The sequence below is a fragment of the Mus pahari genome, chromosome 23, assembly GCF_900095145.1.
Source record: "Mus pahari chromosome 23, PAHARI_EIJ_v1.1, whole genome shotgun sequence".
In the NCBI taxonomy this organism is placed as follows: Eukaryota; Metazoa; Chordata; class Mammalia; order Rodentia; family Muridae; genus Mus; species Mus pahari.
In genome coordinates, this window is record NC_034612.1 from 26,158,841 (window position 1) to 26,182,743 (window position 23,903).

At 48.4% G+C, this 23,903-nt stretch overlaps 2 protein-coding genes and 1 pseudogene across 3 annotated transcripts in view; 2 read left to right on the plus strand and 1 right to left on the minus strand.

Annotated features, from left to right (window-relative positions):
* Nucleotides 1-2,493: 2,493 nt before the first annotated feature.
* Nucleotides 2,494-10,684, plus strand: Zp3 (zona pellucida glycoprotein 3). Its single transcript, XM_021187072.1, has 8 exons — nucleotides 2,494-2,825; nucleotides 4,605-4,723; nucleotides 6,542-6,645; nucleotides 6,727-6,910; nucleotides 8,132-8,249; nucleotides 9,479-9,570; nucleotides 9,696-9,832; nucleotides 10,461-10,684. Exons 1-8 carry the CDS (start codon nucleotides 2,517-2,519, stop codon nucleotides 10,670-10,672), a joined length of 1,275 nt encoding a protein of 424 aa, XP_021042731.1. The 5' UTR covers nucleotides 2,494-2,516; the 3' UTR covers nucleotides 10,673-10,684.
* A 5,488-nt stretch (nucleotides 10,685-16,172) lies between these two features.
* On the minus strand, nucleotides 16,173-16,370 carry LOC110339031 (annotated as a pseudogene).
* Nucleotides 16,371-17,247: 877 nt separating this feature from the next.
* Nucleotides 17,248-23,903, plus strand: part of Dtx2 (deltex E3 ubiquitin ligase 2) — a 38,758-nt gene continuing 32,102 nt past the window's right edge. For both annotated transcript variants that reach the window (XM_021186692.2, XM_021186695.2), the window contains exons 1-2: nucleotides 17,248-17,363; nucleotides 18,715-18,868. The gene's annotated coding sequence lies outside the window, so the exon portion shown is untranslated. The remainder of the gene's footprint in view (nucleotides 17,364-18,714; nucleotides 18,869-23,903) is intronic.

The window sequence follows — 23,903 nt, forward strand, 5'->3', positions numbered from 1 at the left end:
TCTGCCTCCCTAGTGTGTGCACCTCAGAGGCAGCAGTGGGAGGATTCTGATTTTGAGGCCAGCCTATAGGATACATAGTAAGACCCTGTCATCCCCCCAAAACAGTTTACGTAAATATATCCACTGGGGGGAAAAATGCTGAAGCCTAGGAGGGTGGCAAAAATCTGGAGGTTGAGGTGGAAAAATTACTCTAGCCCAGAGTTCAAGGCTAGACCAAGTGACATAGTAAGGCTACAGCTCTAAAAAGTAAAACAAAACAAACAAAAAAACTTATAGTCAGGTAGCATGATTGATCCAGAGTCAAAGCAAGAAGACTAGAAGCTGGCAAAGCGACTCGGTGCATGTGGCACGCGCTATGTACCCTAACTGCACGAGTTGGAGCTCAGGGACCCACAAGATGGAAGGAGAAAGCTGACTCCTGAAAGTCGCTCTCTGACCCCCACATGCAGGCTGTGGCACATGCACACCCCCTCCATACACACAAAGTAAATGTGTTTAAAAAAAAATTCAGTTAAAATAAAACGGGGTGTGGTGGCTTATACCTTGTAATCCTGGTACTGGGAAAGCTAAGCTGGGGAACTGTTAGATATAAGGTCAGCTTGGGCTACATGCAATAGTTCTAGGCCAGCCTGGGCTACATAGCAAGACTTGTCTGAAAAAGCAAAAAAAAAAAAAAAAAAATATTTCCCTGATAGAGGAAATACCATGATGAGGAATGTGTGTGTGTGTGTGTGTTCTTCTTTTCTCTCTTAGGGAAGAGGCTCCTCCGTTGCACTACAGATGTGCTAACCCCTGCAGGCTCCCCAGATTTGAGAAACAGGACTGCAGAATGTTGGCTGTGGAACCTTGTGATATTCCCCCATTTAAAATAAAGGGGCTGGTGAGATGGCTCAGCAGATAAAAGCACCCGACTGCTCTTCCAAAGGTGCAGAGTTCAAATCCCAGCAACCACATGGTGGCTCACAACCATCCTTAACGAGATCTGACGCCCTCTTCTGGAGTGTCTGAAGACAGCTACAGTGTACTTACATATAATAAATAGATGAATCTTAAAAAAAAAAAGACTTACAAAAAAAATAAAGTAAAATAAAGTTATGATACATAAGTGGGGCGGGGTGTGTGGCACCAATGCATACCTTTAACGCCAGCACTCAGAGACAGAGGCAGGTAGATCTCTGGGAGTTCAAGGCCAGTCTGGTCCATACAGTGAGTTCCAGAAACACACACAGAGAAACCCTGTCTCGAAAAACAAACCAAAAGATGAATACATAAAATAGACAAATAAATGAACTTAATTTGCTTTTGCCTGGCAGGGGTTGCTCATAACTGAGGAGTTTACCCCTAGGGACAAGCTGTTGAATAGGTCTCAGGCACATATATTTTCTCTTGACACCTAATTAATGGCTCTTTAGTCTTCACTTGCCAGGAATTCTCCAGCTGTTTCTAAGAAAACCTCTGTGTCTTCCTAAGTCTCTCTCCAGGGTCCCCTCAGGCCTGTGATTATGCCCAGCAGCCTGGAGCCCTGAGTTTCCAACATCCAGTCGTACAGCTCTGAGCACATCGGGTGGGAGTGGGGAGAAAAGTGAAAAACTATGGCCCACCACGCTTTAACGTGCAAAGGCCAGCCTCCGTGGCCAGGCCTTTCATCACAGCCAAGACTCATAAGACTGTAAAGTTCAAGCTTCCCAAGCCACAGAGTGAGTTCGAGGCCAGGAGGAGCAACTTAATAAAACTATCTTGAATGAAAGAGAGGGGGAGGGGAAGAGAGGGAGAGAGAGGGAAAAAAGAAGAGAAGAGAAAAGGCTGGGGTTAAAGCTTAGAGCACCTGCCTAGAGTACCCTGTAAGGGGCTGGGGGCGTGGCTCAGTGGTAGAGCCCCTGCCTAGAATCCCCCAGGGAGGGGTGGGGGCCCTCACTCCATGGTAGAGCACTTGGCTAGTATTCAGGAAGCGCCAAGTTTGCCACAGGGAAAAGAATTAAACCGTGAATAGGATCCTGGTGTGGTGACATAGGCCTTTCTTCCCAGCATAGGTAGGCTTTTAATCTCTGGAGGCAGAGGTAGGCAGGCAGATTGCTGAATTTGAAGGCAGCCTGGTCTACCGATGGAGCAAGTTCCATGGCAACCAGAGCTACGCCGAGAAACCCCGCCCTGAAAAACAAAAATAAAACAAAACCCAACAACAACAAAACCCCCAAAACCCAAAACAAAAACAAAAACAAAAAAACCCTAAGTAAACAAAATAACAACAACAAAACCCCCAACCAACCGAAGAAATAAAAACCTTGAATAGGAATCACGTGGGGGGTATCTTTACATCTAACCCAGATTCTGATCATTGGTCCAGATGAGGTTTGAGGCCACAGGTCTAATACTGTATTGATGATGGGCTCCACCCGAGATTGAGGGAAGCAGAGGGAATTCAGGTGGGAGGGTGGGCCATCCGGGGATATAAGAACACCAACAGCGGGGTGGTGTGAGCTTCTCACTCTGAGCCTAGCTGTGCTCCAGGGGACGCCATGGCGCCAAGCTGTCTCCTCTTCCTTTGTCTCCTGCTGTGCGGAGGCCCCGAGCTGTGCAATCCCCAGACTCTGTGGCTTTTGCCGGGTGGAACTCCCACCCCAGTGGGGTCCTCATCGCCCGTGAAGGTGGAGTGTCTGGAAGCTGAACTAGTGGTGACTGTCAGTAGAGACCTTTTTGGCACGGGGAAGCTCGTGCAGCCCGGGGACCTCACCCTTGGGTCAGAGGGTTGTCAGCCCCGGGTGTCTGTGGATACTGACGTGGTCAGGTTCAACGCCCAGTTGCATGAGTGCAGCAGCGGGGTGCAGGTGAGGCGTGGCATCCTTCGGGTTGCTTAGGGGAATGGATGCGGGGAGGTGGTCAGGTGATGGAGCTGTTGAGGAATGGGGTTGTCTTCTTTCACTGTGGCTCAGGAGTGGTTATTGAAGGAAGATGGCACCCGGGCTGAGTGAGGTGACCTGGGACTTCGGCTCTGCTGGAAGGAAGCTGGTGAATAGAGGGCAGATGGAAGTAGCTGTGTTCTTGGGATCACTGATTCATTTTTCTCCCCTCCTGGCTCCCCCCTCCCCGCCAAGATAAGGTTTCTCTGTGTAGCCCCTGGCTGTCCTGGAACTCTGACCCGATTCCGCTTGCCTCCCGAGTGCTAAGATTAAAGGCATGAGCCACCACTGCTAGGTCCTCATCCCTAGGACTCTTCTGAAGATCTGAGGTCCCTCCCCACGAGTTCAAGACCAGCAACTCCACCGAGGAGCTACATGAGCGCCCTGAACTTGACTTTTTGAGAGAAGGTCTTGTACTAATAACCCCAGCCTTTGTTTTTTTTTCTGGTGCTGGGTTTACAGGGATGCACCACCATACCTGGCAGCCTTGACCTAAAAGACATCTGGGGCAGAGGGCATTATGACGATCTTTATTAACATAAAGACCTTAAGCATTTCAGCTGGCTTGCAGACGTAGCTCAGTTGTCTAGCAAGTATAAGGCACCGGGTTTTGAGCCTCAGCATCACAAAACTCTAGGATATGGTGATACGTGCCTGTAATACAGCACTCGGGAGGCAGAGACCATAGAATTAGGAGTCCAAGGTCATCCTGGATCACATAGTGGGCTTAAGGAGAGCCTGAGCTACAAGGAGGCCTGTTTTATAAAAGGTTCAACTGTGATGGGGTGGTAGGTCCAAGCAGGCGGGCCAGGTACAGGTCAACCTTGGATAAACCTGGCTGGAGCCTGCCTGGCTCCTCACCTGGTCTCAATTGCTTCCTTCCGCACTTCCCAGTCAGCTGTGTAGGATTCTGCCTTTGTGGATAGGGTCTAGAAATGTGCTAAAACATGTACGGAAAGACAAGGAGAGTGTGGCCGGGGGAGGGGTTATTCCACACAGCTGTAGGGGAGTCGTCATCTATGCCAAGGTGAGTTTTCCTGGGGGTGGGGAGCTGTTTTGGGGGTCACCCATGCTTCGTACATAAGCCCAGTAAACTCAAAGGTATCCTAAAGTAGAATTTTGACTCTAACACTGGTTTCTAATTCAAGTAATCTGTGAGGCCAACCTGGGCCCAACCTATTTCATAAAACTAATAGCAGCTGTTAAACTTTTTTGTTGTTGTTGTTTTGTTTTGAGACAGGGTTTCTCTGTGTAGCCCTGGCTGTCCTGGAACTCACTCTGTAGACCAGGCTGGCCTCAAACTCGGAAATCTGCCTGCCTCTGCCTCCCAAATGCTGGGATTAAAGGTGTGCACCACTACTGCTCGGCTGTTCAATTTTTTTAAAAAAGCTTTAGAATTGATTTTTATGTGTGTGGGTGTTTTGCGTGTATGTGCACCCTGGAGGGTGGCTGAATCCCCTGGATCTGGGATTATGGACAGCTGTGATCCATTATGTGAGGGTTGGAATTGAACCCAAGTGCTGGTAGTCAGTTGGCATGCTCTCTGTAATCCAGTGCTCTAATTTCTTTACTGGCCAGCAGAGGGCAGCAGAGGGCAGGTTGACATCAGCCTTGTCTGCCTTCCTCGGCTGGATTCCCTGTACCTCCCATGGGCCAAACAAGCATCCACAGGGTTTGGATCTGGTTAACACTATACCTTCATTTCAGGTGACGAAAGATGCCCTGGTGTACAGCACCTCCCTACTCCACGACCCTCGCCCTATGAGCGGCCTGTCCATCCTCAGGACTAACCGTGTGGAGGTACCCATTGAGTGCCGATACCCCAGGTCAGTGCGGGATGTGCTGGCTGGGTTCTTGGATTTAGATATGGCTGCCTGCAAGCAGGATGTATGCTCTGACAGGGACAATGCTTTTTTTTTTTTTTTTTTTTTTTTTTGGTCCCTGTGAATGGCTAGGCCACCTGCTGGGGCAAAGTCTGAGGCCAGGTCTGGATTAGGGACCAATTGCCTTTTGGAGGAGGAGAGAGATGAAGTTGAGACAGGATTCTATGAAGCCCAGGCTCAAATACAGTTCTTTCTGCCTCCACCTCCTAAATGCTGAGTTACAGTGTGTAGGCTAGCAGCTCTGGCTTTGCTCCATGTTTTCACAGGATGACCTGGAATTGTGTATCCTAGGTAGCCTTGAATTTGGTGATGTGCCTCAACCTCTCAAGTGCTGGGATTAATTAAAGGTATTGACTGCCACTGCCTGGCTCAAACAGCTTCTTAGGTGGACTCTATAGATGACAATCTCTTGTCACAGTGTTTGTTGAACATGCCTGCTTGTATTGCAGTCTAGCCATGATTCTGCCCTCACTCTGTGCCTCAGCCTCCCCTGCTCTGGGATTACAGGTATGGGGTCATTCTCTTGGACATCCTTAGACATCCTCTTGGAGCTCTAGCCTGGGATACTTCCTTGTGTCTGGTTGTTCTTTGTTTGTTTGTTTGTTTGTTTGTTTTGGTTTTTGGTTTTTCGAGACAGGGTTTCTTTATATAGCCCTGGCTGGCCTGGAACTCACTTTGTAGACCAGGCTGGCCTCGAACTCAGAAATCCGCCTGCCTCTGCCTCCCAAGTGCTGGGATTACACGCATGCGCCACCACTGCCCGGCTGGTTGTTCTTTTTAATGCTTGGTTTGTGTGTGTGTGTAAATATATGCATATATAACTTTATTTTTTTAAGATTGATTTATTATATATAAGACACTGTAGCTGTCTTCAGACACTCCAGAAAAGGGTGTTAGATCCCATTACAGATGGTTATGAGCCCATGTGATTGCTGGGAATTGAACTTGGGACCTCTGGAAGAGCAGTCAGTACTCTTAACCGCTGAGCCATCTCTCCAGCCCTAATGCTTGGTTTTTGAGGCTGTTTTTAACTATGTAGACAGATCTGGCCTCATACTCCGTGATTCCCCTGCCTCTGCCTTTCTGGAGTGCTGGGATGAGAGGCCTGTACCACAATTATCCAGGGGTAGGACTTCTGGTTTTGTTCACTGGTATTTTTTTTTGGACAGGGTTTCATTCTCTATACTTTATGCTTGGTTAGCCTGGCATTGGCTTTGTAGATCAGGGTAGCTTTGAACTTGTGATCCTCCTGCTTGGACCTTCTGAGTGCTGGGACTGCAGGCATGCATTACCACACAGTCTATGATGTGCCAGGGATGGAATGTACACTAGGCAAGCACTCTGTCAACTCTGTCCCTAGCCTGCCCTTTTTGAAATGGAGTCGGAATGGAGTATCCCTGTCGTCTTGCCTCGGCCTCCCGAGAGAGCTGGGTGTTAACACTGATGCCACTTCCTGCTTCTGGCTTCTGTTTGCCTTTCACCAAGGGCCTAAGTTGATACAGACCGGATTTCGGCTTACTAATGGAGCTTCTGCCTTCAGCCCTGTCTATCCGTGATTCGGTGTCTGTCCCCGTGGTTGGGATGTCTGTCTGCTGTCAAGTGTAGGTATTCAGGGGGTTAAGGAACCAGCCCAGCCTTTGGGGACCTTGGCTACTGAGTTTATCCATCTCTGTAATAGGATAGGGATATGGTAATGTCCCAATGCCCACACACACTGCGCTGGGATGGGGTTCTATGGAAACAGTTGGAGTTTTCCCACAGGCAGGGCAATGTGAGCAGCCGCCCTATCCAGCCCACCTGGGTTCCCTTCAGAGCCACTGTGTCCTCGGAGGAGAAACTGGCTTTCTCTCTTCGCCTGATGGAGGGTGAGTCAGAGGGCTGGAGGAGTTGGTAGGGGGATGCAGATGTCGCTAGGCTGTCCCTAGCCTCTCTCTGTACCCTTTCAGAGAACTGGAATACTGAGAGATCGGCTCCTACCTTCCACCTGGGAGAGGTGGCCCACCTCCAGGCAGAAGTCCAGACAGGAAGCCACCTGCCACTGCAGCTCTTCGTGGACCACTGCGTGGCCACGCCTTCACCTTCACCAGACCCGAACTCCTCCCCCTATCACTTCATCGTGGACTTCCATGGGTGAGGCCTGGCCTGCTTTCTTAGGGATTCATTTTGTTCTCCTTTGGTTTAAGTATCTTATTGGCATACATGAACAAATGAACTGGGTGTGATATATGACACTTTCAAATGTGTGCATTTTGGTCAGATTCACCCTCTTTATCTTTTCCTTGCTCTCCAGTTGATCCTCCTCTTTACAAAGTTGCTTCTACATTGTCAAAAAATCCTTGTCTCAGTCAGTGTTGGGATCACAAGGGTAAGCCACTATGTCTGGTGTGATGGCTAATCTTGGTTATGAGCATGACACACTGAAGTAACCCTGGGCACCTTCTGCATCACTAACTGACGTAGGAGGAGCCAGCGTCCAGGAGCAGGTAACAGACTGGCTCAGCAGCTCCCAGCACTGGCTGCTCCTCTGGAGGACCAGGGCTCAATCCCCAGACAGCTCACAACTGCCTATAACTCCAGTTCCAGGGGCTCCATACACACACAGGCAAAACGTCAATGAACAAAACATAAAATCATTTTAAAAATGTAACTTAGGCAAGCCTTAAGCTACTTTCCTTCTGGACTGCACTTCAGTTCCTGATCTTGGTGCCTTGAGTTTCCTAACTTGGTTTCCACCAGAGATAAGCTGCGACCTGTAATGTAAGCCGGACAAGTGCTTTCCCTGTAAGCTGGTATTGGTCAGGTTTTTCTTTTTAAGACAGGGTTTCTCTGTGTAGCCTTGGCTGTCTGGGAATTTACTCTGTAGACCAGGCTGGCCTTGAACTCGCAGATCTGCCTGCCTCTGCCTCCCAAGTGCTAGGATTAAAGACACGCACCATCACCAGTCAGTTGCTATTGTTTTTTTTTGTTTGTTTGTTTTTTGTTTTTTGTTTTTTGTGTTTTGGTTTTTCGTGACAGGGTTTCTCTGTACAGCCCCGTCTGTTCTGGAACTCACTCTTATTGGTCAATGTTTAAGTCACAGCCACAGAAAGCAAGATAAGACCCCTGGCTTGGCTGGTGGGATGTCTCAGTGGGTAAGACTGCTCTTCCGAAGGTCCGGAGTTCAAATCCCAGCAACCACATGGTGGCTCATAACCATCCGTAACAAGATCTGACGTCCTCTTCTGGAGTGTCTGAAGACAGCTACAGTGTACTTACATATAATAAATAAATATAAAAAACAAAACAAAACTGGCTTCTGGTCCCCATTGGTAATGAGATAGCCTTAGATGTTTATTCTTCTTCCCTTTCAAGTTGCCTTGTGGATGGTCTGTCTGAGAGCTTTTCGGCATTTCAAGTCCCCAGACTCCGGCCAGAGACTCTGCAGTTCACAGTGGATGTATTCCATTTTGCCAACAGCTCCAGAAATACGGTAATGACCTTTTCCCACAGCCGAGCACAAGCCTGAACCTCTAGTCCACCCTGATGTTCCTGCTCTTCCCACACTTCTTTAAGCAAATGGCTTACTCTGGTAGAAATTACCGCAAGTAGATGCAGTTATGGGTTCTGAGAGGCCCTCACAGGTAAGTGTTTGTGCTGCTTAAACATGAGAACTGGGTAAAGTAGGGGCTGGAGAGATTGCTTTGTGGTTAAGAGCACCAGCTGCTCTTTCAGAGGACCGAACCCACATGGTGGCTTAAGCCATCTGTAACTACATTCTAAGGGATCCAATGCTCTTTCGGCTTTCCTTAAGCACTAGGCATGTATGTAGCATGTGGACATACATGCAGGCAAAACAGTAATAAAATTTAAAAAGCTAAAGTGCTGGCATACATACAGTAATAATAATATAACAATAATAGCTGGTCATGCACACTATTAATGTCAGCGCTCTAGAGGTAGAGGCAGGGGCGGGGGGATCTGCCTCCAAGGCCAGCCAGGGCAACATAGTGAGTATCAGGCCAGCCAGGGCAACATAGTGAGTTCCAGGCCAGCCAGGGCAGCATAGTGAGACCCTGTCTTTCCCTCAGAACCCCCCAAACAACAAAGTTAAGTCCCGAAGCCGAGGGCTCAACAGCTAAGAACTCCTCAAATCAGAAGACTGTATTTAGTTCCAGTGTGCTGGGGCTTGGGGAGCCATCTCAAAGGTGGAAGCCAAGCGGTGCATAGAGCTCTGTGGTAGTGCCTGTGTAGACGAGGCTCTAGGATTGACCCCAGTACCATCGACATGAATCGGGTCAAAAGTGAAATTTTAATTCAACTTTGTTTTCTTTTTGTCTTTTTTTTTTTTCTGAGATAGGCTCTCGCTATGTATCCTGGCCAGCCCAGAGCTGAACTAGGTAGATTAGGCTGGCCTTGAACTTGGAGATCCACCTACCTCCGCTGGGACTAAGGGCAGGTGGCATTACTGCCTTTTTTCTGTTTTTGTTTGTTTGTTTGTTTTTTTGAGACAGGATCTCACTATCTCATGGCTATGGCTGGCTTGAAACTTGCACTGTAGTCCAGGCTGGCCTTGAACTCGGATCTATCTGCTTGCCCTGCCTTCTGAATGCTGGTGCCATCACACCTGGCTTTCTGCAAAAAAAAAAAAAAAAAAAAAAAAAAAATTTTCAAAAAGCTGTCGGTGCCTCTTCAAACTCGGCCTGCTCACAACTCTTTCAGCTCTACATCACCTGCCATCTCAAAGTTGCGCCAGCTAACCAGACTCCCGATAAGCTCAACAAAGCCTGTTCGTTCAACAAGACTTCCCAGAGGTGAGATCATCAGGTGCCCGTATGTAGGCACCCGGAGGCTACTCGCATGGATTTCTTCAATTATACAAAGGCAAACCTCTTCCTGTCCTAGCTGAGCTAAGTAAGCTTTCTGTCTTGTTCCTCAGTTGGTTGCCAGTAGAGGGTGATGCTGACATCTGTGATTGCTGCAGCCATGGCAACTGTAGTAATTCAAGCTCTTCACAGTTCCAGATCCACGGACCCCGCCAGTGGTCCAAGCTAGCTTCTCGAAACCGCAGGCACGGTATGTCGGGGACATGGGACACTTATTCCTCTTCCTCTTTAAGACATCTGCTTCACTTCCTTGTGCTCCATTGAGATGGTTGACTGAGGGAACGCTTTCTGGGTTGGATAGATGTGGATATCTCAAGTGGGGGAGTGCCGAGTGTCTCTTCCCGGTGGCTTGTGGGGTAGTTCTGCAATCCTGAGATTCTCTCAAGACATTATGGGGTAGAAGAGAGAAAATGTGGATGATCGGGTGATACCGTATTCAATCCACTGAGGCAGAGCAAATTTTGAATCCCTGGGAACTGGACTCAACTTGAGAGCTGAGAGTGGCTTACATTTGTCATCCTGGTCCTGGGGAGGCTAAAAAAGGAGAAATCACAGTTCAAGGACCGCCTTGGGGACCCTGTCTCAAGAAACCAAACATGAAAGACTGGGAGAAAGGTTTAATGGTAGAGCCCACTGCCTAGAATCGCCCAGGGAGGGGCTGGGGGCGTGGCTCAGTGGTAGAGCCCCTGCCTAGAATCCTCCAGTGAGGGGCTTAGAAATGTAGAGCTCTTGGCCTAACATTCCTTGAGGACCTTGGTATGAGTCTCCAGCACTAAGCACAAAACAAAACTTTTCTCCATGTTCTGGACTTTTCCTAGTGACCGATGAAGCTGATGTCACTGTAGGACCCCTGATATTCCTTGGAAAGGTCAGTGACCAGACTGTGGAAGGCTGGACTGCTTCTGCTCAAACCTCTGTGGCTCTTGGGTTAGGCCTGGCCACAGTAGCGTTCCTGACCCTGGCCGCTATAGTCCTTGGTGTCACCAGGAAGTGTCACGCCTCTTCCTACCTTGTATCCCTTCCGCAATAAAAGAAGAAACTCGGTTCTGAGTGTGGTTTTAGTGCCTATGTGTGAGATGGGGCGGGGGTGGGATTGGCGGTGGTTGCATTGGGGCAGGGTGAGTGGACAACACATTGTACATGTGTGCTAACAGCAATAATGCAGTAAGAGCAGGACCTCCCATGAGCAGCCGTCTAGATGGCGAGAGGCTAAGCTGGTTTGTGTACTTAGAGACTTGTAGATCCTGCCCAGGAGTAGCTGTGTGATGTGACTCCAAGATCAATATGGAGATGGGAGCTGTTGAAAGAGCTAGGTAGGCCCAGCCAGACTGACTTCTTTAGGATATCAAGGAATCTTGTAGCGCTGGCCCCACGGATCTGACTCCAGTCAGATCCCTTTCTTCAGTTCAGCAGATGGCAAGTTACCTGTCCAAAGCCAGGCGTGGTGCCTCTGCCTTTGATCTCAGCCCTTGGGGAGATAGCGACAGGAGGATCAGGAGTTCGGGGGTCACTTTTGGTCTTATAGCAAGTTGGAGGCTTTGCTAGGCTTATGTGTGACCCCGTTTCAAACAAATACGGGGCTACACAGAGACGGCTCAGCGATTAAGAACACTTGCCCTTGTAGAAGACTAGGGGCTCAGTTTCCAGCACCCACACAGCGGCTCTTGGCCATCTCTAACTTCAGTTCCAGTGGATCTGATTGGCCCTCCTGACCTCGATGGGTACCAGGAATGCACACAGTGTGCACACTTGGTGTGGAAGCAAAGCATTGAGAAATATATAGGTGCTGGAGAGGTTGTCCAGGGGTCAGGAGCACTAGCTCCTCTTTCAGATCCTAGCTCCAAAGACATCCTGGGATCCACTTGTGGCTCCGGTTCCAGGTGATTGGATGCCCTCCTCTGTCCTCTGTGGGCACCTGCATGCATGTGGCCTATAGGTAGAGATACACACATATAAGTTAAAAACTCTATAGAGATAACAAGCTCAAAGCTGAGTGGGTGGTCACCACCATGGGGTAGGATTTCTGGGGGTTATGTTTGTGGGTTCTGAGGAGTCTCTGGTAGTTGGAAGGCTTCAGGAAGGGGGGCTGGGGTTTCCTTTGGTCTCATTATGAGCTGCCCCAGCATCTTGTTTTTATTCCTTAGTCCATTCCCTTCCATCTCCAATGGGAAGATTTACTTCCCTCCCACAGGGTTTGACACCCCACTTAGTGGGCCAACTACCGCTTTGTCTAGCTATTTGAATCAGGGTTTCTGTGTCACTTTTGCTGTTCCGGAACTCCGTCTGTAGACCCGCAGGCTGGACTCGCACTCGGATCTGCCGGACTCTGCCTTATGAGTGCTGGGATTTAAGATCTGCACTGCCACTGCCAGGCACACAGCCTTTCTTTTTGTGAGACTGTGTAGAATCCAGGGCCTTGGCACATGCTAAGCAAGTGCTCCACCAGTGAGCTACATTGCCAGTCCTCTTTTCCTTTGACATAGCATCTCACGTAGCCCAGCTAGACTCAGGCTTGGCATAACTGAGGACAACCTTGAGTTTCCTGGTCTTCTTTCTCCCAAGAGCTAGACCAAGTGTTTCTCAGCATGCTCCAGGCATGTACCACTAGGCTCAGCAGCTGCTCAGCCTTTCTAACAACTTGTGATACTCAGGACTTTAATGGGCCAAGTGGACGTTTGCCTGGTAGGCACAGTTGTTAGGTGTAGACCTATGGGAACCAGAAGATGCTGGAATATAGCAGCTGGGAGGAGGATCACACTGGAGGCAGGTGCATGACTGGGCTGTAGTTCAGAGCAGAATGCTTGCCTGGTATGCACAAGACTGATTTCCCGTCTGGTTGAGATGAGGTCTCATGAAACTAAGACTAGTCTTAAATTCCTGAGTTCCTCTGACCCCCCACACACATCCATCTCCAAAGTGTTAGTATTATAAACCCGTATCATTCCATGACTCTAGGTGTCTAAGTATATAGAGAGCAAGATTGACTCTTGGTCTATCGAGGAGGGGAAGGCCTTGATACTTCAGTGTTGTCCAGCAATGTGATTGTTGGCAAAGGCCAGGGATGTGTCAAAGATAAGACTAGATCAGGCTGGGGAGATGGCTCAACTGGCAAAGTTACTTGTCGGTAGATCTGAGTTGTGGCCAGCCTGGTCTACAGAGTTATGTTTCAGGACAGCTAGGGCTACCCAAGGAAACCTTGTCTTAAACAACAACAAATGTATTTTTTGGAGGTACTTACTGTGAAGTATGAAAACCTGAGTTAGGTCCCAAGGACCCGCATGGTGGAGGAGAATTGACTACTCCAAGTTACTCTATGCCTGACCTTTATCTATGTGACCCCCATATAAAAATAAATGTATGGCTGGTTATGGTGGCGCACGTCAGTAGGATTTTTTGAAGGAGGCAGAGGCAGGAGGATCATGAGTTCGAGGCCAACCTGGGCTACACATTAAAAAAAAAATTGGTGGAAAATATTTTTCAAAATATTTTCAGATTTTGTGTGTATGGGTTTTCTGCCTGCCGTGTATGCCTGTGTACCATGTGGATGCAGGGTTAGAAGAAAGCATGGTTGTGAGCCAACATGTGGATGCTGGAAAGCAAACCCAGGTCCTTAGCAAGAGCAGCCTGGCTGAGAGCTGCCCTAAACTTGGGTCTTTCAGAAGAACAGGGTGTGCTCTTAAGTGTGGAGCCTTCTCTCCAGGCCCCAATAGGCACTGTTCTGTGAGAGTGACTTCCTGGGGACATGCTGGGGACCATTTCTTTAATGAAACTCCATCTGTTCCTTGTCCTCAAGTTTCTGAGTGTTGTAACGTGTCTTTCATTCAACTCTTTTCATTTCCTCATATTAAAGAGGAAGTAGCTGTGTCTGGGGTACAGAGGAAGTTCGACAAGGATTTGCACTGCAGGTGGGGCCTGCAGATCTTCAGCTGAAAAGCTCTCCCATCCCCAGGAGAGGCAACCTCTGCCAGGAATACTTAGGCAATTGAAAAGCACATTATCCTCCCAGTGGTGGTGCACGCTTTTAATCCCAGCTCTTGAGAGGCAGAGGCAGGTGGATCTTTGAATTTGAGGCCAGCCTGGTCTACAGAGTGAGTTCAGGACATCCAGGGCTACACAGGGAAACCTTGTCCTGGAAAAACAAAAACAAAACCCAGAGCATTATGGATACACAGGAGATGGTGGCGTCTTTGCTCCGGCTCTATGATCTCCCTTAATTGATGAGGAAGGTAGATTCTGCTCACTTAGGACTGGGTGGTGCATTCCCAAGAGAGACATCAAAGATGGCAAGGTAGTGTTTAGCCTGTAATTACTCAGAGATGAAATGATGTGTAACCTGGGCTAGCATGATGGCTCAGTGCTTGAAGACCTGAGTTCAATCCCTACCTAAACGGTAGAAGGAAAGGACAGATTTGTGCAAGGTGTCATCTCACCTACACACACACACACACACACACACACACACAGAGAGAGAGAGAGAGAGAGAGAGAGAGAGAGAGAGAGAGAGTCAGAGAGAGAGAGAGAGTCCTTTTTTGTTTTGTTTTGGTGAGGCAGCGTTTCTCTGCATAGCCCTGACTGCCCTGGAACTCACTGTGTAAACCAGGCTGGTTTGGAACTCAGATCTGCCCGCCTCTACCTCCCAAGTGCTGGGACTAAAGGCATGCACTACTTTATTTTTATTTTTTTTTTATTTTTATGCCCGGCTTTATTTATTTATTTATTGGTTATTTTATTTACATTTCAAATGTTGTCCCGCTTCTGGGTTTCTTTTCTGCATACCCCCCTTGTCCCCTCTTCCCCTTACTTCTATGAGGGTGCTCCCTCATCCACCTACCAACACCCTAGCAGTCCCCTGGGCTGGGGCATTGAGCCTCCACAGCTTTAGTTTCTTAATTGACATAATCTTACGTTTCTACTCCATCCCTCTTTTTTTTTTTTTTTTTTGGTTTTTCGAGACAGGGTTTCTCTATGTAGCCCTGGCTGTCCTGGAACTCACTCTGTAGACCAGGCTGGCCTCGAACTCAGAAATCCACCTGCCTCTGCCTCCCAAGTGCTGGGATTAAAGGCGTGCGCCACCACGCCCGGCCCCCAATTGTATTCTTATTGGAAAGAAAGTGGAGACGAGGTGGGTGTTTTCTCCATTTTTTTTAGGATATTTGTCTGGGATGTGAATTCAGTTGACTTAAGGCAAATTTAGAAGAAAAACCACAGTTTTAATTGTGTGTTTATGTGCACAATTGAAAATAAGAGGCCAGAGGGGCAAAATAAACTGAGTTACACAGTGAGCTCAAGGCCAGCCTGGCTACATAGGGAACAGTTGTCTCAAAAAAAAAAAAAAAAGTGATTGCTTACACTTAAATGTCGAAGATGAATTAAGTATGGACACAAGACCATCAAAATGGCTTGCTCAGCAGGAGGAGACACTTGTCACCGAGTCCCATGCCTTAGGTTCGATCCCAGGACTCATGTGGTAGAAGCAGAGATCTGAAGGACACATTCTCTGTCATATATGTGCATGCTGTGGCATGGCCCTTCCCTGTACAAAAAAAAAAAAAAGAGAGAGAGAGAGAGAGAATAATAATAATAAAAAAAAGAGTCCTTATCTGTGAGTTCATGGATGTAAAATGGAAATCAGCAGACAGGAGTCCATTTAAGGCTAGGAGGGCCGATACGCCTGAGTCAGCAGAGAACTTGCCTAATGTGCAGGAAGCCCTGGGTTCCCGGCACCCCCCTCCCCCACCCCTCCCCTCTATTGCATAAAGCTGGGAACAACAGTACACACCTGCATTCCCAATGCTCAGAAGGTAGAGACCGGAGGATTAGTAGCTGCAGGCCATCTCTGAAGCCAGGCTAAGGCTATAGGACACCCCATCTCCAAAACAAACAAACAAAAATCCCCCCACCTCTGCTAGGAGGGACTTACATAGAGCTTTTGGGGACAGACATGTTTTCCTTGGGGCTGTGAAGTCATTACGATCTTTCCGGCTGCATAGGTTATACGTGGGTCCTTGGTGGCTACCATCGGCACCAGGAAATGCCAGGTGCCATCCATTCATCAGAAATAATGAGCAAAGCAGCTGTGTCTTATCAGACTGTCCCTCTGGGGTGTCAGATGGAGACCAATTAGCAGAGGCAGGAAGCAACACAATTCTGCCTTTCCAAGCAAAACAGTAGCAAGCACTCCTGCTCAGTGACACTGCGGAGGCTGGGCTTCCTCGACTTCTCTAGCCCTGTTCACCTTCTCTGCTGGGTGAGCTGGGAGTGGGTTCTGGGAAACGGAACAGGCTCTGTGAAGTGGAATTTTAAGGACTTCTTTTGCAAATCGAGGGTTTCCTGCCTACTTGCCAGATAAGTGCTCTACCACTGAGTCAGGCCAACACAAGGCAAGGTTTGACATTTTTTTAAAAAAAATTTTATTATGCATTTCATAACATGCACATACTATATAATACGCTGCATAGCCTTCTAACAGGAACAGATGACCGTAGCTGAGTGATTTTTTTTTTTTTTCCATCAGCCAGGAAAATGCTTCCTTAGCCCTTGGACACGTAGTAGTGATTGACTCCAGGGATACGTCTATCACGTTCCATCAGATACCACTGGTACTGAACACGAACAACTCGTTTTTCCTTGCCCCCGTTGGTGAATTTGTGGATGTACACAGTGGACATCCCAGGGATGATCAAGCACACTCCCATAATGGCGAGGCCAGGGAGAATCTCGAACCACATCTCTGCACCGTTACTGGCATGCCAATCTGTCACCCTGTTTGACATTTTAAAATTATTTTCTTATTTTAAAAATTAAAATGTTTCTTTCTTTTTTTTTTTTTTTTTTTTTTTTTTTTTTTTGGATTTTCGAGACAGGGTTTCTCTGTGTAGCTCTGGCTGTCCTGGAACTCACTTTGTAGACCAGGCTGGCCTCGAACTCAGAAATCCACCTGCCTCTGCCTCCCAAGTGCTGGGATTAAAGGCGTGCGCCACCACGCCCGGCTAAAATCTATTTCTTAAGACTGTGCTTGTAAGCTCAGCAATTAGGAAGCAGAGGCAGGAGGTTCAGGAGTTTAAGAGCAGCCTAGGCTACATAACAAATTCAAAGCCACTCTGAGGTACATGAGATCCTGGACCCCCTCCACTCCTACAAGGTGAATCTTACAGCTGGGGATTCAGTAGTAGTAAGAACACTTGCCTAATGTGCTTGCATTAACTTTGATCCTCAACACCACGAAAAGAAAAGTCAGGGTTGGCGATATGGCTCAGAGGGTAAAGGCATTTGCTGACAAGCCTGACACCTTGAGTTCGATCCGTGGAACCCACGTGAAGGTGGACGCGGAGAACGAACTCCTAAAGTTGTTCTTTGACCTTCGTAAGTACACTCACCTCCAGAATATACACACCTAATACAGAGAAATATAAAAATTATTAAAAATCAAATGGATCAGTAATTAGTGAAGGAGTAAGAGAAGGCTGGGTACATTTACATCTGCGGGTGTGCTTTGGTTCCGCCCACTCAGCTTCACCGGAACTACATTTCCCAGAAGGCCCTGCGTGAAGGGGGGGACATGCGCAGCGCGGCGCTTGGAGGCTGCGACGCCGAGTTTCACTCCGGCTGCCTCCCGCTCGGAGTCGGGGATACACTCGGAGGGTTCTTCCCAGGCCGAGCCGGAGCTGAGCCTGGAGGTCGGCGGTCCTCTCAACCTGTTCCTTCCGCTTCCCTCAGACTCGGTGAGCGGGACGGGCGGGCCACCTGCTGGCGCCCAGCCTGGGGTCCCGAGGGTGGGTGGGTGGGTTGAGGAGAGGGGGGCTATTGAGCCAAGCTGAGACCGGAAGGGGGCGGTCGTGCGAGGAGGGAGGGCCGTGCCGGCGGGATGGGTGAGTCCTGGGGGCGTTGGGAGCCCTGGGCACCTCGGTACCGGGGTCCTGGAGGCGGGAAGTCGCAGTTGGGACGCTCTGAGCGTTGGGGACAGGGCTGGGTGTGGTAAGAGCCCTGTTGGTTTTTTTTTTGTTGTTTTTTGTTTTTTGCAGAGACAGGGGTCGCATCCCTGGCAGTTTTGAGTCCTACGGGACCTGGAAGAGCAATGTGGCTATTGCTACCCGGGTTCCCTGAGGGGGTCAGTTTCAGTCCTGGAGCGTTTGTGTGTCGGGGGCGTTACATCCAGGCGATAGGGATCCACCGCTGTCTTAAGAGTTGGATTTTGGAGGCGTTTGCCTTTCCATTCTCGGTCTGTGTCAACCTGGGTCCCTGGGGGGCACTTTGGGGTGTCTCTGTTTTGAAGCTCCGCTTTTCATCCTATCCCTCAGACAGCTTGCAGGGCTGCCCGCGTTAGCTTTGCCTCCACAGTGGCATAAATGGGAATGTGTTCACAGGCAAGACCTTTAAGGCACTTATGCCGTCTTAGCCCCTTAAAATTCTAGGGAGCTCAGCAATGTGTTGCACGCTTATAATCCCAGTGTTTGGGAGACTAGGGCTTGAGGGTAGTTAAAGCTTACTTGCCTGTGCTTCATAACAAGAGACTATATTACATCCCCCTCACCCCCCAAAAAAGTGTTAGCCAGGTGTGGTGATTTATGACTGTAATTTCAGCGTTTGTGAGGCAGAAACTGGAGACTCAGGAGTTCCAGTCCAGCCCTAAACTATATATACTGTGGACCCTGTTTAAAACAAAACAAACAAACAAACAAAAACCCAGCAACCGAAAAGTAACAGTTCTGTAATGTAGAGTTCCCAGTAGCCACAAAAATCAGGATTGACTTCAGTTGCTCAAGGTATCAAGTCTCTTTGATTATTTTCTGTGTGACTTTGGTCACATTTTTATCCTCTTTGGTGTGTTGATTTCCTTCATGGACCGTCTTGTGGGACTGGTTTCTGAAGTCCTCATACGGACTTTTCTGAGAAAGGGTTTCATTGAGTGGGCTGAGAAAGACTGTCCCTCCCTTCTGCTCCCTGCCCAGGCTGTTGGAAAATAAACCTGGTAATTCCCAGTTGCCAGCCACAGCACACGGGACCCAACATCTGTGTGCTCATTTTCTCTCGCCGTTTCTTCATTGAAGACTTAATCATCTTTTTTTGGCAAAGGTACCTCGGAATCGGTGTGGCTGAGTCAGCAAGGCCTCAGATTCTTGTTTGCTGTTCATATCAAGATGGGAGCTCAGACAAGTTATTGCTTCTGAGGATCTGGTACCTCCATCAAGAAGGGACAGTTTGGTGCCAGCCCTTCAGGGAAGAGGAGGTGAGAGCCGTGGGGAAGTTAAACCTCGTTGCTTTTGAAATCTGGTGTTCAAAGGAGAAGGTGGGTGTGGACCCTGAAGGGAGATGGCTCAGTCCGCACAGTGCTTGTCTGGTGAGCAGGAGGGTCCACATTTGCTCTCCAGAACCCAGGTAAAAAGCCTGGCATGGTGGTGTGTACCTATGCTTTTAATGCTAGGGAGGAGACAGGTGAATTCCTGGGGTTTGCTAGCCAGTCAGCCAGCCATGTATTTGGTGAGGTTGATGGCACCTGAGGAACTGCAATCCAGGCTGTCCCCTAGCCTCAGGGACCACCCATGCCTCTGTGCACACACACACACATGCTTTATGGACGGTGGGATTCTGCGGTTCCAGGAGTGAAATGAGGCCCCGGGAGGGGATCGTTGATTGCCAGCTGTTGCGAATACATTCACATGGCCCCTTGCCAGCACAGCCTCTGTCTCACCAGTCTCAGAGGATGCGCCATCCTACCTTAGACATGCTTTATGGGCTTGGGAGCAGCTTTGGCAAAGTGCTTAGCCAGCATACAAGACCTGAGTTCAAGCCTCAGCACTTCAGAGCATTTATTTTATATTTTTTTATTATTACTTAAAAAACAAAACATGCATTTGTTGTGCGGGCACGCCCTGGTACACGTGTGGAGATGACAGGGCACTTTGCAGGAGTCATGTCTCTCCACCGGGCGAGTTCTGGAGATCTAAGTCAGGTGATCAGGGTTGGCAGTAAGTACCTTTACCTGCCAAGCCATCTGACTGGCCCCTCCCAATTCTGTTTTGTTTTATTTTTTTTAAAGAAATAACACTTTATTCCCCAGCTGCACAAACCTGACCACGTGAGTTCCATCCCCGGATCCCACAGTGGACGGAGAGACTGGATTTCTGAAAGCCATCCCCCTCAACTTCTTCACCCCTCTATTTCAAACACAAGCCCATCCATACTCACACAATAATAATAAATTAAAATATGCCTAGCAAGGTGATGGATGCCTGCCATCCCCCACTTGGGAGACTTAGGCAGAACTGCAAGTTTGAGGGTAGCCTGGGTATGTGGCCAGTTCACCCTTGCATGGTGTTATATGCTGTAATCCCAGCATTCAATAAACTGAGGCAAGAGGATCATGAATTTGGGGCCATCCTGGGATATGCAGTGAATTCTAACCCAGCCTGGGCTACACAGGGAGATACTATCTCAAAACTAATAACCCCCCCAAAAACAAACAAACAAAAAAAACCCAAAAAACAACCAACAACCCCATGCTTTATAGGCTAGAGAAATAGGTCACTGTTACTGCATTTGAACCAGAAATGTTCATTCCTTTGTTTGCACAAACCTCTGCTGGGTGCCAGACAAGATCGCTGTCTTTCTGGCAACTCCTTGGTGGAAAGACAGATGCACCAGTTAGTGACACGGTGTTGCGATATGTGTAGAGAGAGCTGAGGTGGATCCTGAGGTGAACCCCTCTCTTCCAGGAGAGAGGCAGGCAGGCAGGCAGGCAGGGTCTGAAGGGCTTCTGGAAGCGATAGCCAAGGCCAGCTGGAAAGTAAGATGGTGGAACTGGAAAGTCAGAGGAACAGGAGACAGCAGGGAGGAGTGTCAGCATTCGCATCCTCAGGAAGCTGCTTGGGGAGGCCTGCACCAGGCTAGAACAACTGAGTGACTGTGGAGTGCAGAGGTTGGGAATGCAGGCACAAGACAGATAGAGCCGGTTCTGGAGACCTTGCATTATTACCCAAAGATGTGCATGCACAGGAACCTGGTCTCCAGTGTGCTGTGGTTATGTGCAGCCTTTACGGGTGGACTCTAGGGGTAGGGAGATGGTTCCATGGTTAAAAATACTTCCTGATGTTGCAGATGACCCTAATTTGGTTCCAAGAACCCGTGTCAGGCACAACTATCTGTAACTCCAGCTCCGGGGGATGCAGTGCCCTCTTCTAGTCTCTGTTGTCACCCTTCTGAATACGGCATACAAGCATACAATATCAAATACATATGTGTATCTATTTATACACGTATATTTGTATATATGTGTTTAAAGAGGTCGTTAGCTTTGGGGGCCTCACTCATGAGCAGGTTAATGCTGAGACCTTGTGCTGTGGGCTGTCTCCGTAAATGAGTGCCAGCTCAATTGTTTTAGGGGCTGGGAATGACAAACAAGCCAAAACAAAAAGACTTTTTCAGCTCTAAAACTAATAATAATGATAATTATTATTATCATCATTTGTAGTTATATTTTTGACAGAGGGTTTCTGTGTAGCCCTGGCTGTCCTGGAACTCACTCTGTAGACCAGGCTGGCCTCGAACTCAGAGATCTGCCTGCCTCTGCCTCCTGAGTGTTAGGATTAAAGACCTGTGCTTGTAACCCCAGTGCTGGGAAGGTAGAGGCAGCAGGTCAGTCCCAGGGGCTTGCCGGCCAGTTCGTCCTGGTGATGTTAAGCTCCAGGTTCAGTGAGAGAGATCCTAGCTCAAGAAATGAGGAGGCCAGGGCTGGAGAGACGGCTCACTGGTGAAGAGAAAGCACTTGCTGCCTTCTTACAGGACTGAAGTTGAGTTCCCAGCACCCACATCAGGTGGCTCACAAAGCCTGTAACTCCTGGGGTCCGCCTTGTGGCTGCTATGGCTACTGGCACACAGACACAAAATCAGTCTTTACCGAGATAACAAGGTGGAGAATGCTTATGGAAGACACCTAGTATGAACCCTTGACTTCTGCACCCATGCCCCACACCCACTCCTGCATCTACATCTATACACACACAGAGTTCAGGCTGGGTGTGGTGAGTGTTTGGGGTGGAGGAGAATGTGGTAGAGAGGGAACACAATCAAATTCTTTTTTGGTGGTATATGACAGTCCTGCTCAGAATGGCCTGGAATTCTCTATGTAGTTATAAGGCTGCATAGAGTATCAAACTTTGATTGACACTCCTGCCTCTGCCTCCAGAGTGCTGGAATTTGACATGTGTGCCACTGTATCATGATGGCTGTGAGTGTTGCCTTTCAGAATGTGAAGTTCATTCTGCAGATTGGGGGTGGGGGGAAGGGACACAATTAGGTCAGAGCACACAATTGAAGGGGTTCATGTTGCACCTGTATTTGAGAGGAGTCGATGAGGCCAGCTGGGAGCCTGCGCTTGTGAATATGGGAGATGGACGAGCTGATGGAAGAGAAGGACAGATGCTGGTAGTGACCGCTGTTGATTGTATAGGCTTGAGGCAGCTGTCCAGGGTGTAGGCAGAAGGTTCAGACGCAGCAAGGATCTTAGGTTTTCTCAAGGTGGCCTGGGAAATCCATGGGACAAAGGAGACCTGGAAGGGAAACTGGCATGCTTTCATACAGTGTGTGCGTGCCTGAGTGTGCGCATGTGCATGTGCATGAGTGGGTGCCTGTGTACGCACAAATGCATGTATGTACCTGTGTACCTGTAAAGGCCATGCATTCACATGTGTAGGAGCCAGAGGTTGATAGTGTCGTCCTTAACCACTCTCACTACCTTAGTTTTTGAGATGGGATTTCTTGTGGAGCCCCCTGACCCTGGCCACTGAGCTCCAGGGATCTTCCTGTCTTTGCCTTTTCTTGCTGGGCTTATGCACCAGTGTGCCTGAGGGGTGTTTGTTTGTTCCCTTTGCCTTTTAACACTTGGATTATGGGGAATTGAGCTCAGGTCCTAATGCTTGTATAGCAAGGATTCACCAGCTGAGCTTTAGACATTTTGAGAATTACGAGGCCAGCAAGGAATGAAGCTGTGGGCTATACAGAAAAGTCCCTCAGCCCACAGATTGGGCTTCTGTGCCGCTTGGAGTTCAAAGATGATCTCTGAGGTAATTGTTGATCAGGTGAAATCAGAGCTGGCTCAGTGCACACACATTGTTCTTCATGCATGTCTGCTTTTCAAAATTTTTCTGTTTTTCTGTTTTCTTGAGATGGTTTCATGTACTTCTATAGCCCAGGCTCGCCGCCTCCAGTTCACTCTGTAGTCAAGGATGCTGCTGAACCCCTGCTGCTCCTGCCTCTGCCTCCCAAGTGCTGGGGTTGTATGTGTGTGCTGGCTAGTGCTCTGCTTGTTTTAGGGTTGTTTTTTTTTTTTTTATATTTATTTATTTATTATATGTAAGTACACTGTAGCTGTCTTCAGACACACCAGTAGAGGGCATCCCACCTCATTACAGATGGTTGTGAGCCACCACGTGGTTGCTGGGATTTGAACTCAGGACCTCTGGAAGATCAGTCAGTGCTCTTAACCACTGAGCCATCTCTCCAGCCCAGTGCTCTGCTTTTTTTTTTTTTTTTTTTTTTTTTTTCTTGTGCTGAGGCTTTGCATATCACTAAGCACGCATCCTGTCAGTATGCTGTACCCAATATCTGCTTTTTTAGTGTGTGTGTGTGAATATACTTATTTTTAAGTTCTATTTTATTTATTTGCTGTGTGTGTTTGTGTGTGTGTGTGGTGTGTTTCTGGGTACACAGGAGTCAGAAGGCAGCTTGTAAGAGTTGACTCTCCTTCAGCCAATGGATCCTAGAGACTGAGCTCAGGCTTGGTGACAAACACCTTCATCTGCTGAGTCATCTCATTACCCATTATGGTTTTGTTGTTTGTTTGTTTGTTTGAGACTCTTTGCTGTAGCCCCAACTGTCTTCAAATCCCCCCCCCCCCAATACATTTGAAGACGCCCTTGGCTCCTTTGTAGTTTGTCTGTGTGGGTGCAGTCGTAGGTGCTGCAGTGCATGCAGAGGCCAGAGGACTTCATGGAGCCGGTTCTCTACTCTTCATGGTCCGAGGCTGGAACTCAGGCTGTTAGGATCGCGTGGAGGCTTCTCTGTTCACTGCGTCACCTTGGCGTCCCAACCTTAGTGGTACACGCCTTTAATCCCAGCACTCAAGAGGCAGAGGCAGGTGGATCTCTACAGGTTCGAGGCCAGCCTGGTCTCTAGAAAATCTGACATGCATTGTTGGTTTAGTCTCTCTCCAAATTTGTAGTTTATAGTTCTACTTTTTTTTTTTTTTTTTTTTTTTTTTTTTTTTT